This window comes from Leuciscus leuciscus (genome assembly GCF_965113295.1).
Source record: "Leuciscus leuciscus genome assembly, chromosome: 4".
NCBI lineage: Eukaryota > Metazoa > Chordata > Actinopteri > Cypriniformes > Leuciscidae > Leuciscus > Leuciscus leuciscus.
The window spans coordinates 13,485,072-13,503,920 of NC_138728.1; the positions used below are offsets into that span (position 1 = coordinate 13,485,072).

Below are 18,849 nucleotides of genomic sequence, written 5' to 3' on the forward strand. Positions count from 1 at the left end.
TGCTGACACTAAATGTTTAACAAAAGCTAAAACTGGGTTTGTTGAAATAAAGTCTAAACACAAGTTACATTATTGTAGATGAATACACTGTTTGTGGATTATAGCTTCCTTTATGAGGTTGCCTGACAGGCTGCTCTACTTGATTTGGACCCTTCAGGTCCTTGTTCTCAAAGCTCTATGAGTTTTCAGTAACCAAAATCTTTTTATGTATACATGTATATAAAATGAGTGCAGAGACAAAGCTGGACCATTGAAACCAGTTTAATCAGGAACATCAAACAAAAGTTATCTCATTTTAGATTATTCCTTTTGTCAATCCTAATTCCTGTCATTTTTCTGCAAAGAATGATAAATGAAAACATGAAAAATAATTGTCACATCTGTGCGTTGAAAAAGAATATTCACATTATTTTATACCCTAGAGGAAAATAAATCTTAAAATCAATCTAGAAGGTTCACTGGTAGTACCATTGTCAGCTGCTAAATTTAAACTGTATTTATATATTAATAATCAGAATGTAACACTATACAATTAATGACAGTGAATAAATCTGAAGTGCTCAATCTATAAAATTAATGTCACTAAATATTGATTGAATATTGAAATACTGATTGTACAAAGATGTAATGAAATATTTAAAAAGTAGAAGTAAACTTATGTCAGAACATGTCAATCGCTACAACAGAGGCAATAAACAATTGTGATTTCTAAAGTTTCTCAAATTTCAAACTTCTGTTGGTGCTGTTATTGAGAATTACCATGCATTCAATAAAATACAATAAACCACCGCTATATACTAAGTTCACTACCAGAAAATTTGGCTCCATAATCAGACCACAACTCATCTGTCCAAAAACACCCCAGAATTGTGTGGTGAGGTAAAAGTTTTGGGGTAATGGTACACCTACTAAGATCGATTTGTTTGAAATAAAAATAACACAGAATGGGGAAATGACATTACATGCAAATGAGGACAATTATATTTAGGAGCTTAGCCTGCTAGTTTCTCATATGCATGGAATTAAGGAAGGCACAGTGGTTTTCTAATACAGCCATGAGAAACCATTCGCAAATGCACATATGAACCAGTCTTATGGCTCTCAACCCTGCTGAAAAGACCAGAACAGGAGACCCCCAGAATATCTCATATTTTGGAGACTGGTATCCCCACTCAGCTTTTTAACTAGCTTAACTAGATGTGCTTTCTTGGACAAAAGCTCCACCAGAAAGATCATGCTAGTTAAACAGTTTTATCAGCTTAGTTTCACTGGCCCACTAGCTAGACCAGCACTACAAACAAGAATGAGTCAATCTGGACTAGCATGGAAATTCATTCCAGTCTTGGCTGGTCTTTTCAGCAGTGTATAGTTTTCAATATTTTACTGACTTTCCAAAAAGATAGTCCTTTATTGGACTCTTTTCAAGTGTTTTAGTTTACATGCATTTTCAGTTCTGGTAGATGAAATGGACAGGAGTATCTAGATGGTCAGGCACCTTCATATGACAATAGCCCTGAGGAGACGGAAACACATCATCAGCTCTCGTGGAATGGGGGGTTTGATCTCATTACCATCAAGGCGAAGGTAACGGAGACGTGGGCCGTTCTCATCAAGGTAATCATCAAGTGCACCAGGTGGACAGATGTCAGAGCTATTCACACCTATGAAAATGACAGAAAAAAATATACATCTTACTGATAAAGTCACAAGCATGCTGGTACAATACAATTAAGGGTGCATCCAAACTCCAAAGTTTCCTTGCTGTCAGTCAATAACTTAAGTTGTCTATAAAGGTTCTAACTAAGGGAACTTTCCAAAGGCTTCTTAAGTCTTTAGAGCTTTACAGATAACCAAGCAAGTATACTACAGTACAGTAGTATACAGTATCTCATGGTCAAAATGAAGTTACAAGTTTCAGATACTTGTAGTTTTTTGTCAAGTATGAACTGTGATACTGTGTCTGTATAAATTAATTCCAAAATGTTTTAGAAAAAAAAAAAAGGAGTTATGGACTTACTCTTGATCTTATTGTGATCCAGATGCAGGTGCTCCAGGCCAGAAGAGATAACGGGCACTTCTGTGAGCTGGTTGTGAGAAAGCTGTAGATCCAGGATGCTGGAAAGGTTAAACACGTTTTTTGGGATACCTCCATTAGCCAGCTTATTGCGGTTGAGCCTGAGAGACGCCACTTTCGGCAGTCCCTTGAAGTACTCAACCGGAATCTTCTCAATGTTGTTGCCATCCAAAAAGATCTGTGTAGTTGTGGGTGGTAGGCCGAGGGGCATGCTGTTTAGCTGATTCTTTGCTAAATTTATCTGGATCAAGTTGTTGAGGCCTTTCAGACTGACCTCAGTCACTGCATCATCCTGAAGCTTGTTGCTTTGCAGATCCAGCAAGGTGAGATGGTCCATCCCAGAGAAGACACCGGCTGGGATCTTTGAGATTCTGTTTCGAGACAGCCGTAACTGCTCTAATTTGACAGGCAGAGGAGATGGAATGGAAGTCAGCAAGTTGTCTTCCATGTAAAGGTGTACAAGATTAGACAAAGCCTTAAGAGCATCAACCCCAAAGCCTTCACTTGTGATTTTGTTGCGGTTAAGGTTGATCCACCTAAGTTGTGTGGCATTGCGCAGAGCATCAGTAGAGAGCACATCAATGAGATTGTTCTGGAGGTACAGGTACCAGGTATAGGGAGGGATGACAGGAATGCGTTTCAGACCCTTGTTGTCACAGTAGACAGCGTTAGGGAAGTTTGGAGGGCAGTGGCACTCTTTAGGACATGCCTGGAGCTGAGAGATCATGTGCTCGTAGGGAACTTCATCAGAGCGGACTTGGCTGGCCAAAACTAGGGCCACAAATGCAACCATGAGCCACTCCATGGTTAGGTTTAACCTAGGAAAACATAGAGACAGAAAAGAAGTAGCAAAATTAGCTGTTAACAATATTAAAACTATATAACTCTTAGAGATAAAATAAGAGACTTCATTTTAGTTCTAAACAGGACTGTCACTAAAGTTCACAGGACTTGGTACAAAAATTGAATGGGTTTCTCCCTTCAATGAGTTGCCCCCCTTGTCACAAGGTCTGAAATAATGTTCCTAGCTGTCCACCAACCACCCTACAATTACCTCAGGTTCTTTCTAAGTGGATAAACTCATTGACAAAAAAATTAGGAACATCCTAGTTAAGATAATCATTTCCTATGTCTTCATCTTTTAAGTAGTAATCCTCTTAAACTCAGAATATGCTGCCAGGTCAGCCTTAATTGACTTAAGCCTGGCGTAGTGCTACTCATCTCCATTCAGAAGACAGTTACCTCTTGGACTCTGGGAAACAAAAGGCTTCAGGTATGTGCATGTCTGACTATTTCTAGAGAGAACAAGGTATAACAATCATGGCAATTTAACAACACCTGGCCCTCATGTTGCAATGAGGACACCTAAACATTAGGCATCCGTTGGCCAGGTTCAGTTTGTTGTATTCCCATTTGACCTTTAAACATTTATATCTGTCAAAATGCATGTTTGAACTTCGTCTAATGTGTATTATGGTTTTCCCTCAGATGTTTCTTTGCTGACATCCACATATTTCTCTTGGCTTAAATTTATCATGTAAGGATAAAAGAAACAGCAAACAGAGTGAGAAAGCTCAAGAAATAATATGTTAACACGTATTCATAGCTGAGCTTTCTCTCTCATCTGGTATTGGTTTACATTTTTGGTTCTGAGCTCTATAATCGACTGTCTGGAGATCATTTTCTATGGGCAGCGTTCTCACACTAAACCAGAAGGGATCAAAGGGAAGCTCTGGATATCTAGTGAACAGGTCAGGTGAAACCAGCTTCACCTGTAAAAAGTAAGACAAATATTTTTAAATCATGACCTCCAAACTGGCTTTGCAGGAAAAACAGCTGATATCTTTAGTACCCTAAATTAAGCAGCATACTTCTATGTTAAACCAAGACAAAATAAACACAAAGCCATTAAGATTAAAGCAGATGTAAAAATGACTCATAGCTCACAGTATGCATTTCTAGAGGACAGAGGCTTTCTCCTATAGTGTAGAAGAAACTAACAATATCCTTCCCAAAATATTTATGATGCACAGAATCATTGCACAAATGCTAGAGACCTACCTTTGTCTTCTTGGGGCTCTTCTACTGTATCTTTTGCTGTGGGTACAGATGTCTCAACTGAGCTATTTTGCCATCTCCTGCCCCTATTTGTAGTGTCAATGATATCTCATGATCCCTTCACAGACAGACACACTGGACACAACCTTAGCCAATCATAGGCTCTCGAGATCAAGAGTCATAATCCTTTGGGGACGGACACTGGCGTGTTGGTCAAAGGAAGACATGAGCCTTGGCCCAGTTATAATTAGGCTAATACAGGCCTATAATATTACGTTGGATTCTTCATCCTTTTCTTCATCACCCCTCACAACACCACCTGTCTCCTGTCTTTTGAGTAAACAAATGTCTCTATCAGATCTATCTATCTATCTATCTATCTATCTATCTATCTATCTATCTATCTATCTATCTATCCATCTATCTGTCTGCCTGTCTGTCTGTCTGTCTGTCTATCTATCTATCTTCATGAGGACTCCCAGTTTGACTGGTAAATGACATTTGGCCCACCTTATTTTTGTAGATGCCTACAGTTGCAAAATCAGTAATGAAACAATTCTGCTATTTAATGTGCACGATCACCAAAACGACTGAGCTGAGATTTTTGTCCCCACGGGAGCACTAGTCTGGATTTAGAGGCGGATTTGTAGTTGGCACAGGTAGCCACATATGGTGTCGTTGTTTGACTGCCAAGTGCTGATTACTTCTCAATTCCAATGACGACAACAACACCTTATCATTGTAATCCGCTGCAATGGGCTCCTCCAGTTGAGACCATTAGTAATCCAGTCTATTAGCATCTTGTGTCAAGGATGGTGCAGCTCTACATTAGAAGCAGTGGTCTAAGGGCAAAGAGTACAAACACCAAACTAATCCAATTACAGAATTTAAAACCTATTATTCACAGGAATGTAAAAGAGCTCTAAACACAGAGTGTCAGGACATGACAAGAGGTCATTCTTGGGGCAGCAATTTGTATCTAGCTGCAAGATGTTTAAGTCTATTAAATTACTCTGTACCTTGGATATCTGTTTAACTTTATTTCAAAGATGACTTCAATACAAGCATACAAACTGTGCAATATCAATATACATCTAATACATAATTTCAATTGGGAAATGTGCTATACTCTATGAGTCTCTGTAACCAAGATCACACTACAAGACCTTGTCACCCTTTCAAGTTTGTGACTAGTCTGTGACAAAAGCCCCAGATCATAGCAGGTGCCAACTCTTTTAGTGTCTGCACCTGTGAGACTAGACACGGCTTACAAATTTCAGACTGGATTTTCTAATCGCCCAGTCTTCAGGTAAGTGCATTGTCTTGACTCGTGCGAGAGAAGCAATGAGCAACAGCCAATGAAATCATGTTTGTGATTTTTGAGCCTTTTTCAAAACTGACCCCTTAAATGTGCACTGGGAAACTTTCTGACCTGTAATGTCTTGCTTTGTCTTGAGTAGCAGGGATTAATTAATCACATCCGTTGCCTATGATCAAATCAGTCAAAACTGCATTGTGCTAAGTGCTTATGCTATCTGTGCTAATGCTAATTGTTAAATATTTGAGAATATCCTCATGACAACTCACTTCACTCACCAACACTTTTTGAAATCTGAGACTGATAAACAACATTTGAACACCTTTGTGTTTAATTATTACCTTTAGTAAAATCATTTACAAGCATATTTGACTAGAACAAGGATAAAATTCATCAAAGATGTTAAAAAGAAATTATGCCTGAGATATGACAACATGGTCAAGACAACTGTGGCACATTATGCTTCTCCTAAAAAGAAACACATGCTCTCATTTAATTTCCTGTTTGGGTCATTGTGTCTCAGGCAGTTATGTTACAACAAAATGCTGCACTTTCTACTTTCTTTGATATAAATATATTTTTCAGAAAGAGCATCACTTAACTACAAAAAGTTGAAATAATTAATTGCACATTTTAACAATGTTGCTTACACAAGCAACATCTGAGACTTTCCTTAAAAAGCATACTGTGCTGTGCTGGAATCTGGTACAGCGATGACAGATATATACAATAGTATTTTGATTTATTAAAAAAATACCAAGGTGCTATCATGGTTACTTTTATTTGCCATTTTTATTAGTATTACACAAGCCATTTCAATGTTAGCTCAGTGAATACCAGTACATAAGAAATACATATACATTTCAAGTTTGTGAGCCTGTAGATGATGGTTATAAAAAAATAAAAAAATCAATTATAGTTAAAAGTGACACTATTTTTTACTTTATTTTATTTTGACATTCTGTTGACTATTAGTAACATTGCACCTATGTGTCAACTAACTCTCAGAGTATTAGTTCAGTATTAGTAGACTGTTAGGTATGGTTAGTAGAATAAGTTGGCACGTACTTGCAAAGTTACTTATAATTAGTAGAATGTCTGTTGGTGGACCATCACATTAAGTGTTGGCAGATACTAAGCAGACAGTCTACTAATACTCTAATGAGAGTTAGTTGACATTTAGGTGAAACGTTACTATTAGTCAACAGAATGTCTAAAGGGGACCATCAAAATAAAGTGTTACCCAATTAAAATGAAATTATATGAAATTCATTAAGATCTGCAGCAGAGGTGCAGAGAAACATAAAAATAAGGAAAATATTACGAAATTGAGTTTAAAATAACTCAATACTCCACAACAGAAAAACCATGAACCCCCTATACCCACCACCCACTTCCTTATTGCATCACCACCACATATAAGAAAAAATATATATATATATATATATATGAAAACATTACCTGCTCATCTCAGTCATAGAGCTGATTTTGGTTTGCGCAGGTGGAGGCAAAGTGTCTGTTTCTGTTTTTGGGGATGCAGTCAATCTCTTGGTCCGCCTGCTTTCCTCTCCAGTTTGAGTCCAGTCTGCAGTTTCTCCCTCTTTCTTTCTGGTCCGGACATGCATCAGAAGACACAGCCTTATAAGATTACTATTGTTAGCATTGTAACGTCCCCAAGGCCAAACCTTTGACATCAGCTGGTGAGGTTGAAAAAGGGTGTGTGTGAATGTTTGACAGATACGTGTGGAGTCTTTCCACAAGCGTGCATTGGGAACTTATTTCTAGCACAGCACTTTCTCCTCTTTTCTTACCCTCTTCTCTTTGTACAGTAAGGGTCTGTGGAGTCTCGGGAGGTGGGGGCTTGCAGCCCTTGCAGCCAAAGTGGCTTCGAGACATTTAAGTCTTTCTTTTCAATAGACATATCTCATTTCCATCACTCACAACTTTGAGGGATCATATACTCCATTAAACTAGGCCCCCCTGGGCAATGCACATCATCAAGCTGTCGTTTTGCACTGATGGAGACTCGTCCCAACCTGTGAAAGGTGGAATTAAGCTGGAATGCAAAAACTGGTGAAATTACAATGATGTTATAGGGTTAATCCAGCACTCTTGCCATATCCCAGTAGGTCTTTCTCTCTCTCCTTGAGTTGTGCATAGCTTCACAATGAATGAAAGGGCAGTGTGTAGTAACCAGGCGACATCTGTTTCAACATCTGGATCCTATTGTAGACATTTCAAGATGGAGAAGAGAAAAGTGGGATATAGGAGGTCTTTTATTTGGGTAGGACACTAATTAAAGTCCCATTGCATAATTGAAAAAGGAGTAAAACTTTGTCCTATTGAAAGGATGCTATTGTCTTAAAGCTGCCGTCGGCAACATTTTTTTGATCATATTCAGTGTAATTGACACTATAATCCGACAGAACAACATAAATAAGGTGGTTTTAGAAAAAAACCCGAGCTTCTAACTCCACCTGGAGCGTGTTATTTGTTTTGCAAAAATCCAGCGCTCCCGCTTCATCAGGTCCAATCAGCGCAGGGGGGTGTGAGATCATCTGACTGTCAATCACAGGTCGTGCACACGCCACAGATCCCCCCTCACTCGCGCACGTTAATATCACATGCACACGCCTCGCCTGAAGTTCGCCTGGAGATTGCATGAAGCGTGATGGCGGAGAGAAAATCTACTAACAAGCTTCCAATTCCTCGGTTATTGCTATCTGTGGATAGATTAGCCAGGGCAGCCTACCTCCGAGTCCATGGTGTTGATAGATGCTGAAGAGACGGACGCGTTCACAGAAAATCAGGTACACACGCACAGTGACGCACTGACGAGCACGACCTCGATGGGAGGGTGCTCGCTGGTAGTGGGGAGGGGCATGAGAGTTGTAAACATTCAAAATTTTGGCTAATCGACCCAATCTGCCAGACTTGCCGACGGCAGCTTTAAATAAAAGAGGATTCATGATTTCTGTTCTTAAGTATTTGGGAACATCAAATCTCACACATTCCCACACAATCAAAGCACACATGCACTTTCAGATCTCCAGATGTTTGGTCATGCCCAAAAAGCTCCACAAAAGTAGTGTTTTTTTCTTTACACCAGCAATGTTTAATTCACGAATAAATTCTTTTGAGTTCGATCTTTTCAATTAATTGGCTCAACTGTTTCACAAAATCAATCTGAACGATTCAATAACAAACCGGCCTTACCTGTTTAGGGCTGCATTTCCCAAAAGCATTGTGAGCCTAAGTAGATTGTAGTAACCATTGGCACCAATGGTCTTTAGGATCTCCTAGGTTTACAATGCTTTTAAGAAATGTAGCCCAGAACAATTCTTAAGCAAATGTCTCATTTAAATAACTTGATTTGGGTTTGGTGACTCAAAACATTTCTTTAAACAAACTGTTTGAAAGAACCAATTCACGGAAATAAGCCAGACTTACCATCACACTTTACAGATATTATGCAGCTTCTCAATATTTAAAGTAGCGATCATTGTAGAAGAAAAAAGGCAGAGTCCTGGTTCTATCCATTTGATTTTATGTAGGCAAAGCTGAATGCAAGCTTGCAGTTGAATGTAAGAAAAGGGTAGGGTTTAAGTGGACAAAATGACTGGTGATCATTTGTATTAAAAATATATGAATACATTTTTTTTTTTACAATAATAACGCTCTCCAGAGCATTTATCCACCTTATTTAAAACGTAAGAGCGGATACAAAAATTTTTAGCTGTACAAAACAACTCGTTATGCTGCTTGATATTGCAAATTGGTATTTCTTACATTATTATTTTAATGTATTGTCATAATTATAAACACACTGGTTTGCAGCACAAATAGTTTGACCATTTACTGTATTTGTTTTTCGGAAGTCTTGCACATTCACAGAAAATAGCTTACTTTTGTTTTGCAAAATATTTGGATAAAGATAGGGTGAATTTCACTTTTATTCCAACTGTAAAGATACATTTATCAGTTGTGCAGAGCAACATAAAACAAGTTTATAACTCTGACAATGATATCACATGTAGCAAATAAACCGATTTCATCCCTTCAGGGAACCTGTGTTTACCTCTGACGTTTTTGTGTGTGTGTGTGTGTTCTCACATAGCATGACAGTCATACAGTCAACAGTCATACTCTAAACAACAAGAAACTCTTGTGTCCTCTCTCTCAAGAGATCAGCTGTAGAAGGACAAGCTAAGAAACATCACAATGGTCTCTTCCACCACAAAGTCTCTCCAGTGTTTAGTAGAATCTGAATAACAGGCGGTGGTTAGCAAGACCTCAATTGCTCAGCTGACAAGAACACTCGCACAAAACATATGACACAGCAACATATGCTTGCAATGCCCTATTAGGTTATGGAATTTAACATAAAACAAGACATTTCAATCAGCATGTAATTTTCTAAATGCATGTCATTTATCCTATTGAACGATTAATTCGTGCAAATGAACTCTTTTTATGTTCCATGGGAAAAAAATCATTTGGGTTTTGGAAAGACTGAGGGTGAGGATACTCAAAAACTGCATTTCATCATCAAAATCTGGAAAAACCAAAGCAATCAAAAGGTTTTTTGTGGTTGGTCCTGCAAAATCAGCTTGTGGTTAACTTAAATGCTCAGGCTGCTATAAAGTGGCAAAGATATTTCAAATGAAAAGCCAGAACTGCCTATCCATCATCTGTTTCCAACACATGGACAAAAGAACTCCCACAATGCCTTTCTGTATAACTATCAGATGGTCACCCCAGACCCTCCATTCCTCTGGAATGCTGGGTTGTCTGCCTGCAATTCTACTGTTTTAAATAAAACACTCATTTTTAGTGCTAGTTCAGACTTGTGCAGAAATATATGTAGTAACTTTTGAAGTGCCTGTCATGAACGTGTGTTTCAGGATTGAGAGACATGGGAGCAGATGTTTGGAAGAGGTAAAGGGAAAGAATGGACTAAATGTTGGGCTATTTTATGATTCATCCAAGGTATGTCCTGAGCTGAGGAAGGGAATGAATGTTTACAACTAACTCAAATACTGGCCCTCTGTCTGAATGTGCGAACATCCCAACTGCAAGTGGCCAAACGTTGAACTGGTGTAGAACAGCAAACTGAGCAGCTCTTTTCAAGTAAAAGTGTTATAAGTACCAAGTACCAAGAAATTTGTTCCGCAGGGCTAAATTGTACTTGTTTTACGCCCAAGTAAATTGTTTTTGTGGTTTTTGTTAGTAGGCCTTCATCACAGGTCAGTGAATATACAGTCAAAGGATAATGTCAACATGGCATTAGCAGATGTAGTTGGCCATGTAGTATTTATGTTACACACCAGCATACTTCATCAAGTTTGCCATCAAATTCAGTATACATACTCTGACATTTTTGGTAATTTGATCATAGTCTGGGATTTATGGACACAAATATTACATATATCTTAAAACTACTTCAATAATCCTTACTAAAGCCCTTAATAGAATGATTTCGAAAGCAGTATTAACTTAAATGTTTACTTTCAGCGGATATGCCACAAAAATAACACCCTATTCAAGCTATTCTACCAGAGCCTTTTCATCTTACAATCACTATATTTATATTCACAGCCTATACTTCAGCTAGAGACATCTAGAGGACATGTTTCCTACAGGAAATAGTTCTGTTATCATGACTATATTGAACTTTGTAGTAGAACTTTGTCCATTCATGAGTCTGGCTGAGTGGCCAGAAAGGATGAGGATGGAGGACAGATTCATACCAGAAGTTTCTTTCCATACCAGAAGAGTCAAGCTAGAAGATCAGTAATCACGTTAAAAATAATAAAATATCGAGTAGCTTGCCTGTGCGTAAAGGAAGCTATTTTGTGTTTAGTATATGTAGAGGCTAGAATCAAGCCTAATTTAAGTTAGACAAATCAAGATTGATGCCCTTATGTTTATGAATCATAAGATTAATGACTTTACGAAGATTTATAATATCTACTGAAGATTTCCTGTGATGATGCTTTAGAGAATTCGCCATGATAAAATGAAGAGGCAATTATTAGTATTGACAATAGAATATTTTGGCTAAAAATGTATCATATTATTTGAATGTTGTGTATAATATTAATATATTTATTACATGTGACTTCATTATAATGATTGATACCATCAGTATCCCCCCACATATGTAAGAAATCTGGTTTATTCAACAAACTGCTTTAGTATTTAAAAAAAATAAAAAAAATAGAACAACAAATGAGGGACAAATAAAACTTTTACAATAGTCTGCCAAAGTTACTGTAATCTTGTGGTTCAATGATTTGACTAACATTGTGGTGATGTGAAATGTTGTATTGAATACATCAACAACAGACAAAAACAATGCTGTTTACCATAGAAGTAAAAGCAATTACAGTTACAAAATTAAGATGAACTGCATGCAGATACAGTAGAATATGGTATAAATGTTGGCAGTGTTCAGAAATTCAAGCTGCTATTAGTTTGCTATGAATACAACATTTTGGCACTGTAATTCCTCAGTTAAATAAAAAAACAAACATACGATTTAGTTAACAGTTAGCTAAACCACAGCAAATTCACACAATGTCCAGCAATATTTCATTTCATTTTAGTGTTTCAGTTGAATTCTAGATACCCTTCAACATCGCTGCACATTTAGCCATTTTATATACAAGTAGATATTTTTCATAACTTTTACTCTAAACAATCTAATTTCCTTACCGGCAGGCTTATTAATAATATGATTACAATTTTGAGCGATTAAGGTGTTTAACATGCGGAAATATTAAGATGCAGTTAGATGACATATAGTGCAACTTCTTATAGAGTGCACACTGGGATATTCACAATTTGCACAAATATGTCTCTCTTTAGATGTGAATATCTTGTCAAATTCAACCACTACTCTTCGTACAATATCATACAAGACTGATTTTTTATGTGCAAGATTTTCAAGATTCCAGACTATTGCTACCCATTTTTCATACAAACGTGTTCATCAACATTTTAGAGAGTAAATATTGTCGTCAACGTGCAAGTTACCAGATGTGGTTGCCAGGACCATGAATAAAGACGTGCAGATGTCAATCAGCGTGTCTAATAAGAGCAATAGCCTTAATTTGTTTGATGAACTACTGGCGGGATGTGACCCTATTCAAAGATGATCTCTGAGGCCTGGCGTAGGCAGTTAGCCGTGTCATCTGGCATACTGCTGTGTGTGACGTTGTTTCCATCCAAGCGCAGGGTCCTCAGTCTTGAGTAGTTGACCGGGGAGCTGAACTTGCAGATATTCGTCAGGTCAAACTCTGAAAAATAAATAAATAGTAGAAATGGAGTAAAAACCATGCAAAATATGTTGCTTGATCAAATGGACACAGAGAAAGACTTACTGCTTATCTCGTTGGCTTGCAGGTACAGGTGCTCGAGCGATTCGTTGATCTCTGGAATGGTCTTCAGCTTGTTGAAAGCCAGGTCGAGCTCAAGGAGAGAGGACACGTTGAACACACCTGCAGGGATTCCAGAGTCCACCAGCTTGTTGTGGGAGACACGCAGATACTGCAGGAGCGGCAGCTTGGCCAGGTAGCCACCAGGGATGCTTTCGATGTCGTTGTTGTCGGCGTAGAGCATCAAAAGCGAAGCTGGAACTCCCGAGGGAAGTTTCTTGAGCTTGTTCTCGCTCACGTCCAGCAGAACGAGGGACTTGAGGCTTTTGAAGGCACCTGTGATGCTCTCAGTAGTCAGCTTGTTCTTGGACAGGTGAAGGGAGGTCAGGTTTTCCATCCCAGACAAGGTGCTAGCAGGGAACGAGCTTAGCTGGTTGGCAACCAGCTTCAACTCATCCAGAGACTTCGTAAGAAGACTAGGGGGTTTGGTCAGCTTGTTATGACTGAAGAGGAGCTTCTCCAAGCTGCCCAGTTTATCAATGGTACCGGCCTGGATCTTTTCGCTGGTGATGTTGTTGTTGTCGAGGACGAGCCAGCGAAGGTCGGTGACGTTATCGAACACGCCAGCCTTGATCTCCTCAATAAAGTTGTTCTGTAGGTAGAGGTATTTGATTCCAGTTGGCACAATGGGAATGAACTTCAAGTTGCGCTCGTTGCAGTACATAGCTGTGGGGAAGCTGGGGGGACATTCGCACTCCTGGGCACAATTGGGAGTTGATGCTCCCTCCAGTGGTGCGTAGGGCATGTAGTATTCATCTTCGTACTCATACTGACCCAAACTCTGACATACCAGTCCAGCCAATAAGAAGGAGCCCAGAGCAAACATGGCTGCACAACTTAGATGAATCGAACCTGAAAGAGAAGAGAAGAGAAGAGAAGAGACGAGACGAGACGAGAAGAGACGAGAAGAGAAGAGAAGAGAAGAGAAGAGAAGAGAAGAGAAGAGAAGAGAAGAGAAGAGAAGAGAAGAGAAGAGAAGAGAAGAGAAGAGAAGAGAAGAGAAGGTTTCTTTGGTTATATAATATTACGTGAAAAAAAATTGTAAGAACAACAGAACTTTCTACTGTGAACCTCAGACATAAACTAAAACCAGAAACATTCTTCTAATGGAAATTGATGACTTCATCCTCAAGAGTGCAAAAAGGCCCAGACAGCCGTTCCTCCCCACACAAATTAGACGCACATTTCTTATGTGCAGATCCAAGTTCATCTCAAGTTACATTAACGTCACCTCGTGCCTCCTCTGTCTTTGCGTGCAATGCTGAATTATAATTGAATTGTAAATGAACAATGCAAGAGTACTTTTATAATATTGGCTAATAAAATAATATTTCATGAAGGTTAAAAGAAGAATAAATTGCAGCAGGTGTCACACACGGAATTTTGCAACACAGTATTTGTGTCAAAACTATTCGTAGCAGGAAAATGCCAAATTAAATCCAGCACTGCAAAACCTCTCTCTGTTTAAGCACAACATAACAATTCATGCATGCTTAATAATTCTCTTCTACTAGCTCATGCATTCATAAATAATCAAATTGAATTATTTAGAACAACTTAATATAATGATTTAACTAAAATGTACTTGATAGAACTGGAAGCATCTCAAACATTACCAAGCCGAGTATCCGCAATATGTTCAGACTGTTTCAGTCCACCCCAGAAAATCTGCCAAGCAGATTTCTGATAATCTCATCCAGACAGATCAAAAGCGAGCATGAGCATTCAGATGCTGGATATCCTTACCTTCCTGCTTCTCTCTCTTTGTACGACTTCAGGTAGAGTTGTGTGCGGCCCGAGGACTCTGGAGAGAAAGAGTAAGGGAGGGAGAGAGCAGACAGCAAGAGAGAGAGAGAGAGAGAAAGAGAGAGAGACACTCAAGCCAGATTTTAGTCGCCCAAGATTGATAGAAAACAGAAGTCAGGCGGTTCTAGTGTGTAGATGTCAGCAGTTGTTCATCGTGGCACATATGGATTCTAACAATGTTCAGGTGTAGCAAAGCAGCTTGGGACATGTAGTCCTTCATGAGACGAAGAAGGGAGCAACAACTCACTGGGGAGGGTTTGCAAAATATATATACCTGTATAGTTGCCACACACACACACACACACACTTTTCCAACCCATCCTTTCCAAACAATCCCCAAAAAACTATTTGACTGTTGTGTGAGTCGCAAACAAGCCAACAAACACCTCGACCACCGGTTCCGTCATAGCCAATGCTAAGAATTTCTCATAAAAAATAAATATTCTTAAATAAAACAAAGGTTAACGAAACTATTTGGAAAATCGCCTAGAAAAAAATTGGCTACTTGAAATGACAGCTGTCTGCTATTAGACTACTAGGCAGTAAAAAAGACTTGGAAAAATTGACCAAATAAGAAGGTAGTGGGCCAAACCAGTCTTACATAACTGTGTTGTCTATCTTCAGCATCTGAACGGAGAGTGTATCCAATTCTTAACAGCTGGTAGACTATATATCATCAAACAGTGTGCCATCTTTTAATCTTAAGCCTCATAAAAGCCAGACGGCTTCTGTCTGGCTGTAGTCATAGACCTCTGTGATGGGCAGCTCGCACACAGCGGTGGACTGGAACTCATGAGGGATCCAGGAGAGACGGAGCTGATTGCAGGTCAGTTTGGCTTTAATAGCACACGTTGGCTTTTAGGAATGCAGTAAATCCAGAAAACCAGATGAGAGGTCGGTTCTGTAAACCTTGTGTTTATCAGAGGAGGTGAGATTATGTACTGTCTTAGATTACTGCAAAGTCAAAAAAGATTACCAAGATAAAATCAGCACTCCACATGTCAAATAAAATAATAAAATAAAATGTAATAAAATGAAAGAATTGTAATTCTATATATTATAATTATTAAAAAAATGAATTAATAAATCATACAGGACAAAAAGCTCAACATGGTCACCATTTTATTACCCCCAAAAAAGTCAGTTTGTCAGATGTCAGGTTCCCCGAGTGTGTTGATTCAAAACAAAATAATAAATAAATAAACAAACAAACAAACAAACAAACAAACAAACAAACAAAATAAATTGTGTGTGTGTGTGTGGGGGGGGGGGGGGGGGTCATCATTTTACTTAAAAATATGACAATTCAAAAAAGCCATGAGTAACAATGAATTTGTACTCCAAAAATAAAATATAAATTAATAAAGTCAAATAAATTGAAATGCTAAAAAAATTTATCACAATTGTAATAATTTTGTACGCGTCTATGGTCATCATTACTAAAAAGAAAAAACAAAGAAAAAGAAATGAGGGGTTCAGTGTGTTAATTCAAAACATAGTTAAATAATAAATTAAATTAAATTAAATTAAATGAAAAATAATTATAATAAATAAATAAAAATACAATAAGTAAAAAAAGAATAAAAATAAAATAAAAATAAAAACATTAATCATGTATGGCCCATGGCCATCATTTAAAATAATTAGATAAATACAAATTAAAAGATTATTACATACAATTATAATAATGGTCATAATTTTACTAAAAATAAAAAATGATGGCAGAATAGAAACAAGAGATTGAGAGTCAAATAGAAACACTAGTTACATGCTTTAACACAATGGCATGTTATAGCATGTGCGCTAAGTGCTAGGCCACGGATCAGATGCAGTTGAATGGTCTTAAATTGCTCTGCAGCAGTGCCCATGCCTGTCAACAGCGCTGTGACCTTATCACCCGTTCCTCATCTGTCATGTCCCCTGGAGGTCATCGCTCCACTCATCTGTCGGGCCTCCAGGGCAAGAGCTCATGTTTGGACATCGTGTATGAAGTTATGTAGCAGGGGCAGGTCAAGGCAAACCTGTGCAGCTGTACCTGATACAGGTATGCAAGACTTGCAATTGCTCTCAAACCATGTAAAAATGCTATATCTGCAGGGTTACTAAAAAGAAATAAAAATCTGCAGAAGCACTTTTTAGCACTGGTGGTAATTATCTTTGTTTAAAACACACAAGTGTTATTTTAGTATCACTGATATATATATATATATATATATATATATATATATATATATATATATATATATATATATATATATATATATATATATATATATATTTTATTTTTGTATTTTTTTTTTTTATTTTTTCATAATTTGTTTTTACCTTAATATATTTTCATTTTAAAGTTTTGGTAAATTTGTAGTATGTAGGCTATTTGTTGTTTTTATTAGTTTAAAGAAAATGTCTACATCGTTTTTTTTCTTATCTCTTTTAGTTTTTTTTGTTATTTATGTACATCAAGTTAAACTAAATGAAAATTAGAAATGTTGCTTTGGAAAGAAGCTTTTTTCAAATTTTTATTTTATTTTGCCCTGAAATGCACTGTATTTAAACAATAACAGATGTCATTTTATTGTAAAATTCTCAAAAAAATAAAAAATTGGTAAAGTAAAAAAAGTATGTATATTGACACATAATTTGTAGGGGTTGTCATTCCCAGAACCATTATATTTGTTTGGATTTTATTTTAATTTACTTAAGTTACTTTTTTCATATTTTTGTAAATGTATGTGTATTTTTATAACATTATATATTGTTTATGACATTAACCGAACTGTCAAATAAACAGTTACCAACCAATAACATTGTCACAATTTTTCTTTTTTGGAGAAAGATTCTGACAAATACAGCTGGCAGTTTTATGGTACAAATGTATTTATGTCTAAGCCTGACTATTTCCAGCCCAACTTGAGCAATGACGTTAAGTATTTTGTATAATACAGTAAGTATTCTGTTGTCCAGCTGTGTTCTCTCTGTCTTTCCTGTCTGGACACATGCAGACACACATGGAAAATGAGAACCTCAGCATCCTGAAGATCATTGGAAAGATTCTCGACTCCAGTTCCATGAACAGCTCCAGCATTGACCCACTTTGAAGTGTTTACTGAGAGATTTGTCTCCTTGAAGATTTCTGTTGAGTATCATTTCCTATTTTCATCTCACCTACATGAGTTTACAGTGACGTTAATGGATATATTCCCTCTGTTTACGCACAGGAAAGTCTACAACCTCAGCCTGGTTTCTAACAGCGCCAGACACTTCCAGTCAAGTTTCCTAATTTCCAGGATTTTCCTGGCCTGGACGCTTTGGAGACAGACAAAACTGGTTGTAGACTGACTAAATTAAACCACATATTATGAACCTAACAAAATGAATGTTGATTCTTCAGATGTTGTCAACAGCTTTACAAGGTTTCCTCTTCTTGGTTTAAGGCGTTATTATACCTGATCTGACATTTACAAATGACTTTTACTGGCAAAACCCTAATGCTATCAGGTTGCTCCACTCATACTAACCAACAGTTTTTTTTTTTTTTGCCAGCTGTTTATTGAGCTGAGTCGTGATACTCATTTAATTATATCTGAGGAGTACCTCATATGGTTCCCATTTCAATGCATGTCAGTGTTTAGCCACACAATTTACATTGGTTTCAAAAACGCAGAGAGAGCTGACTAAAGAAAACAAAAGAAAACACTGTAAAACTTTGCAGGGTGGCTTATGTTTACAGTGAAACACAGTAGCAAACCAGTGAGTTCACAAACCTTGGTCAACCTGTAAAAGACTGTGATAGTCAGTCAGCTTCATTTTTACCAGTTTTATTAACAGTAAAGCCCTTTGAGATCTTTGAGATTATGCTAAATTAAGAAATCATCCTAACATTACTTCTAAAAGTAATGCATTACATTAACTAATTGCGTAACTAAATGTATACTTTTTATGGACAGTCATGTGTTACGTTACTTTTGCATTACTTATTCTCAGCTGGGCTGGGCTTGCTTGTTTGTGTTTTAATAACCAAAACAAAAAAAGTTCTATTTTTGACTAATGTAAAAGGCCCTGTCACACCAAAAGTGAAATGAATAAGCCTGTTCAGTAATGGGCACATCTCAAACAAACCAGTTGTGCTGCCATTCTGGATCGCAGAAGAATGA

At 37.5% G+C, this 18,849-nt stretch overlaps 2 protein-coding genes across 3 annotated transcripts; both read right to left on the reverse strand.

Annotated features, from left to right (window-relative positions):
* Positions 1–250: 250 nt before the first annotated feature.
* On the reverse strand, positions 251–7,127 carry kera (keratocan). The gene is made up of 3 exons (XM_082168158.1): positions 6,912–7,127; positions 2,018–2,892; positions 251–1,661 (listed from the first exon to the last, which is right to left on the reverse strand). Exons 1-3 carry the CDS (start codon positions 7,073–7,075, stop codon positions 1,498–1,500), a joined length of 1,203 nt encoding a protein of 400 aa, XP_082024284.1. The 5' UTR covers positions 7,076–7,127; the 3' UTR covers positions 251–1,497.
* Positions 7,128–11,661: 4,534 nt separating this feature from the next.
* lum (lumican) lies at positions 11,662–14,916 on the reverse strand. 2 transcript variants are annotated; one of them, XM_082166946.1, is made up of 3 exons: positions 14,636–14,916; positions 12,836–13,741; positions 11,662–12,751 (listed from the first exon to the last, which is right to left on the reverse strand). In XM_082166946.1, the coding sequence occupies exons 2-3, from the start codon at positions 13,713–13,715 to the stop codon at positions 12,597–12,599; spliced, it is 1,035 nt and encodes a 344-aa protein (XP_082023072.1). In that variant the 5' UTR covers positions 13,716–13,741; positions 14,636–14,916; the 3' UTR covers positions 11,662–12,596. The 2 variants fall into 2 exon arrangements, with proteins under 2 accessions (XP_082023072.1, XP_082023073.1); XM_082166947.1 differs by lacking the exon at positions 14,636–14,916 and adding an exon at positions 14,506–14,597.
* Positions 14,917–18,849: the final 3,933 nt, after the last annotated feature.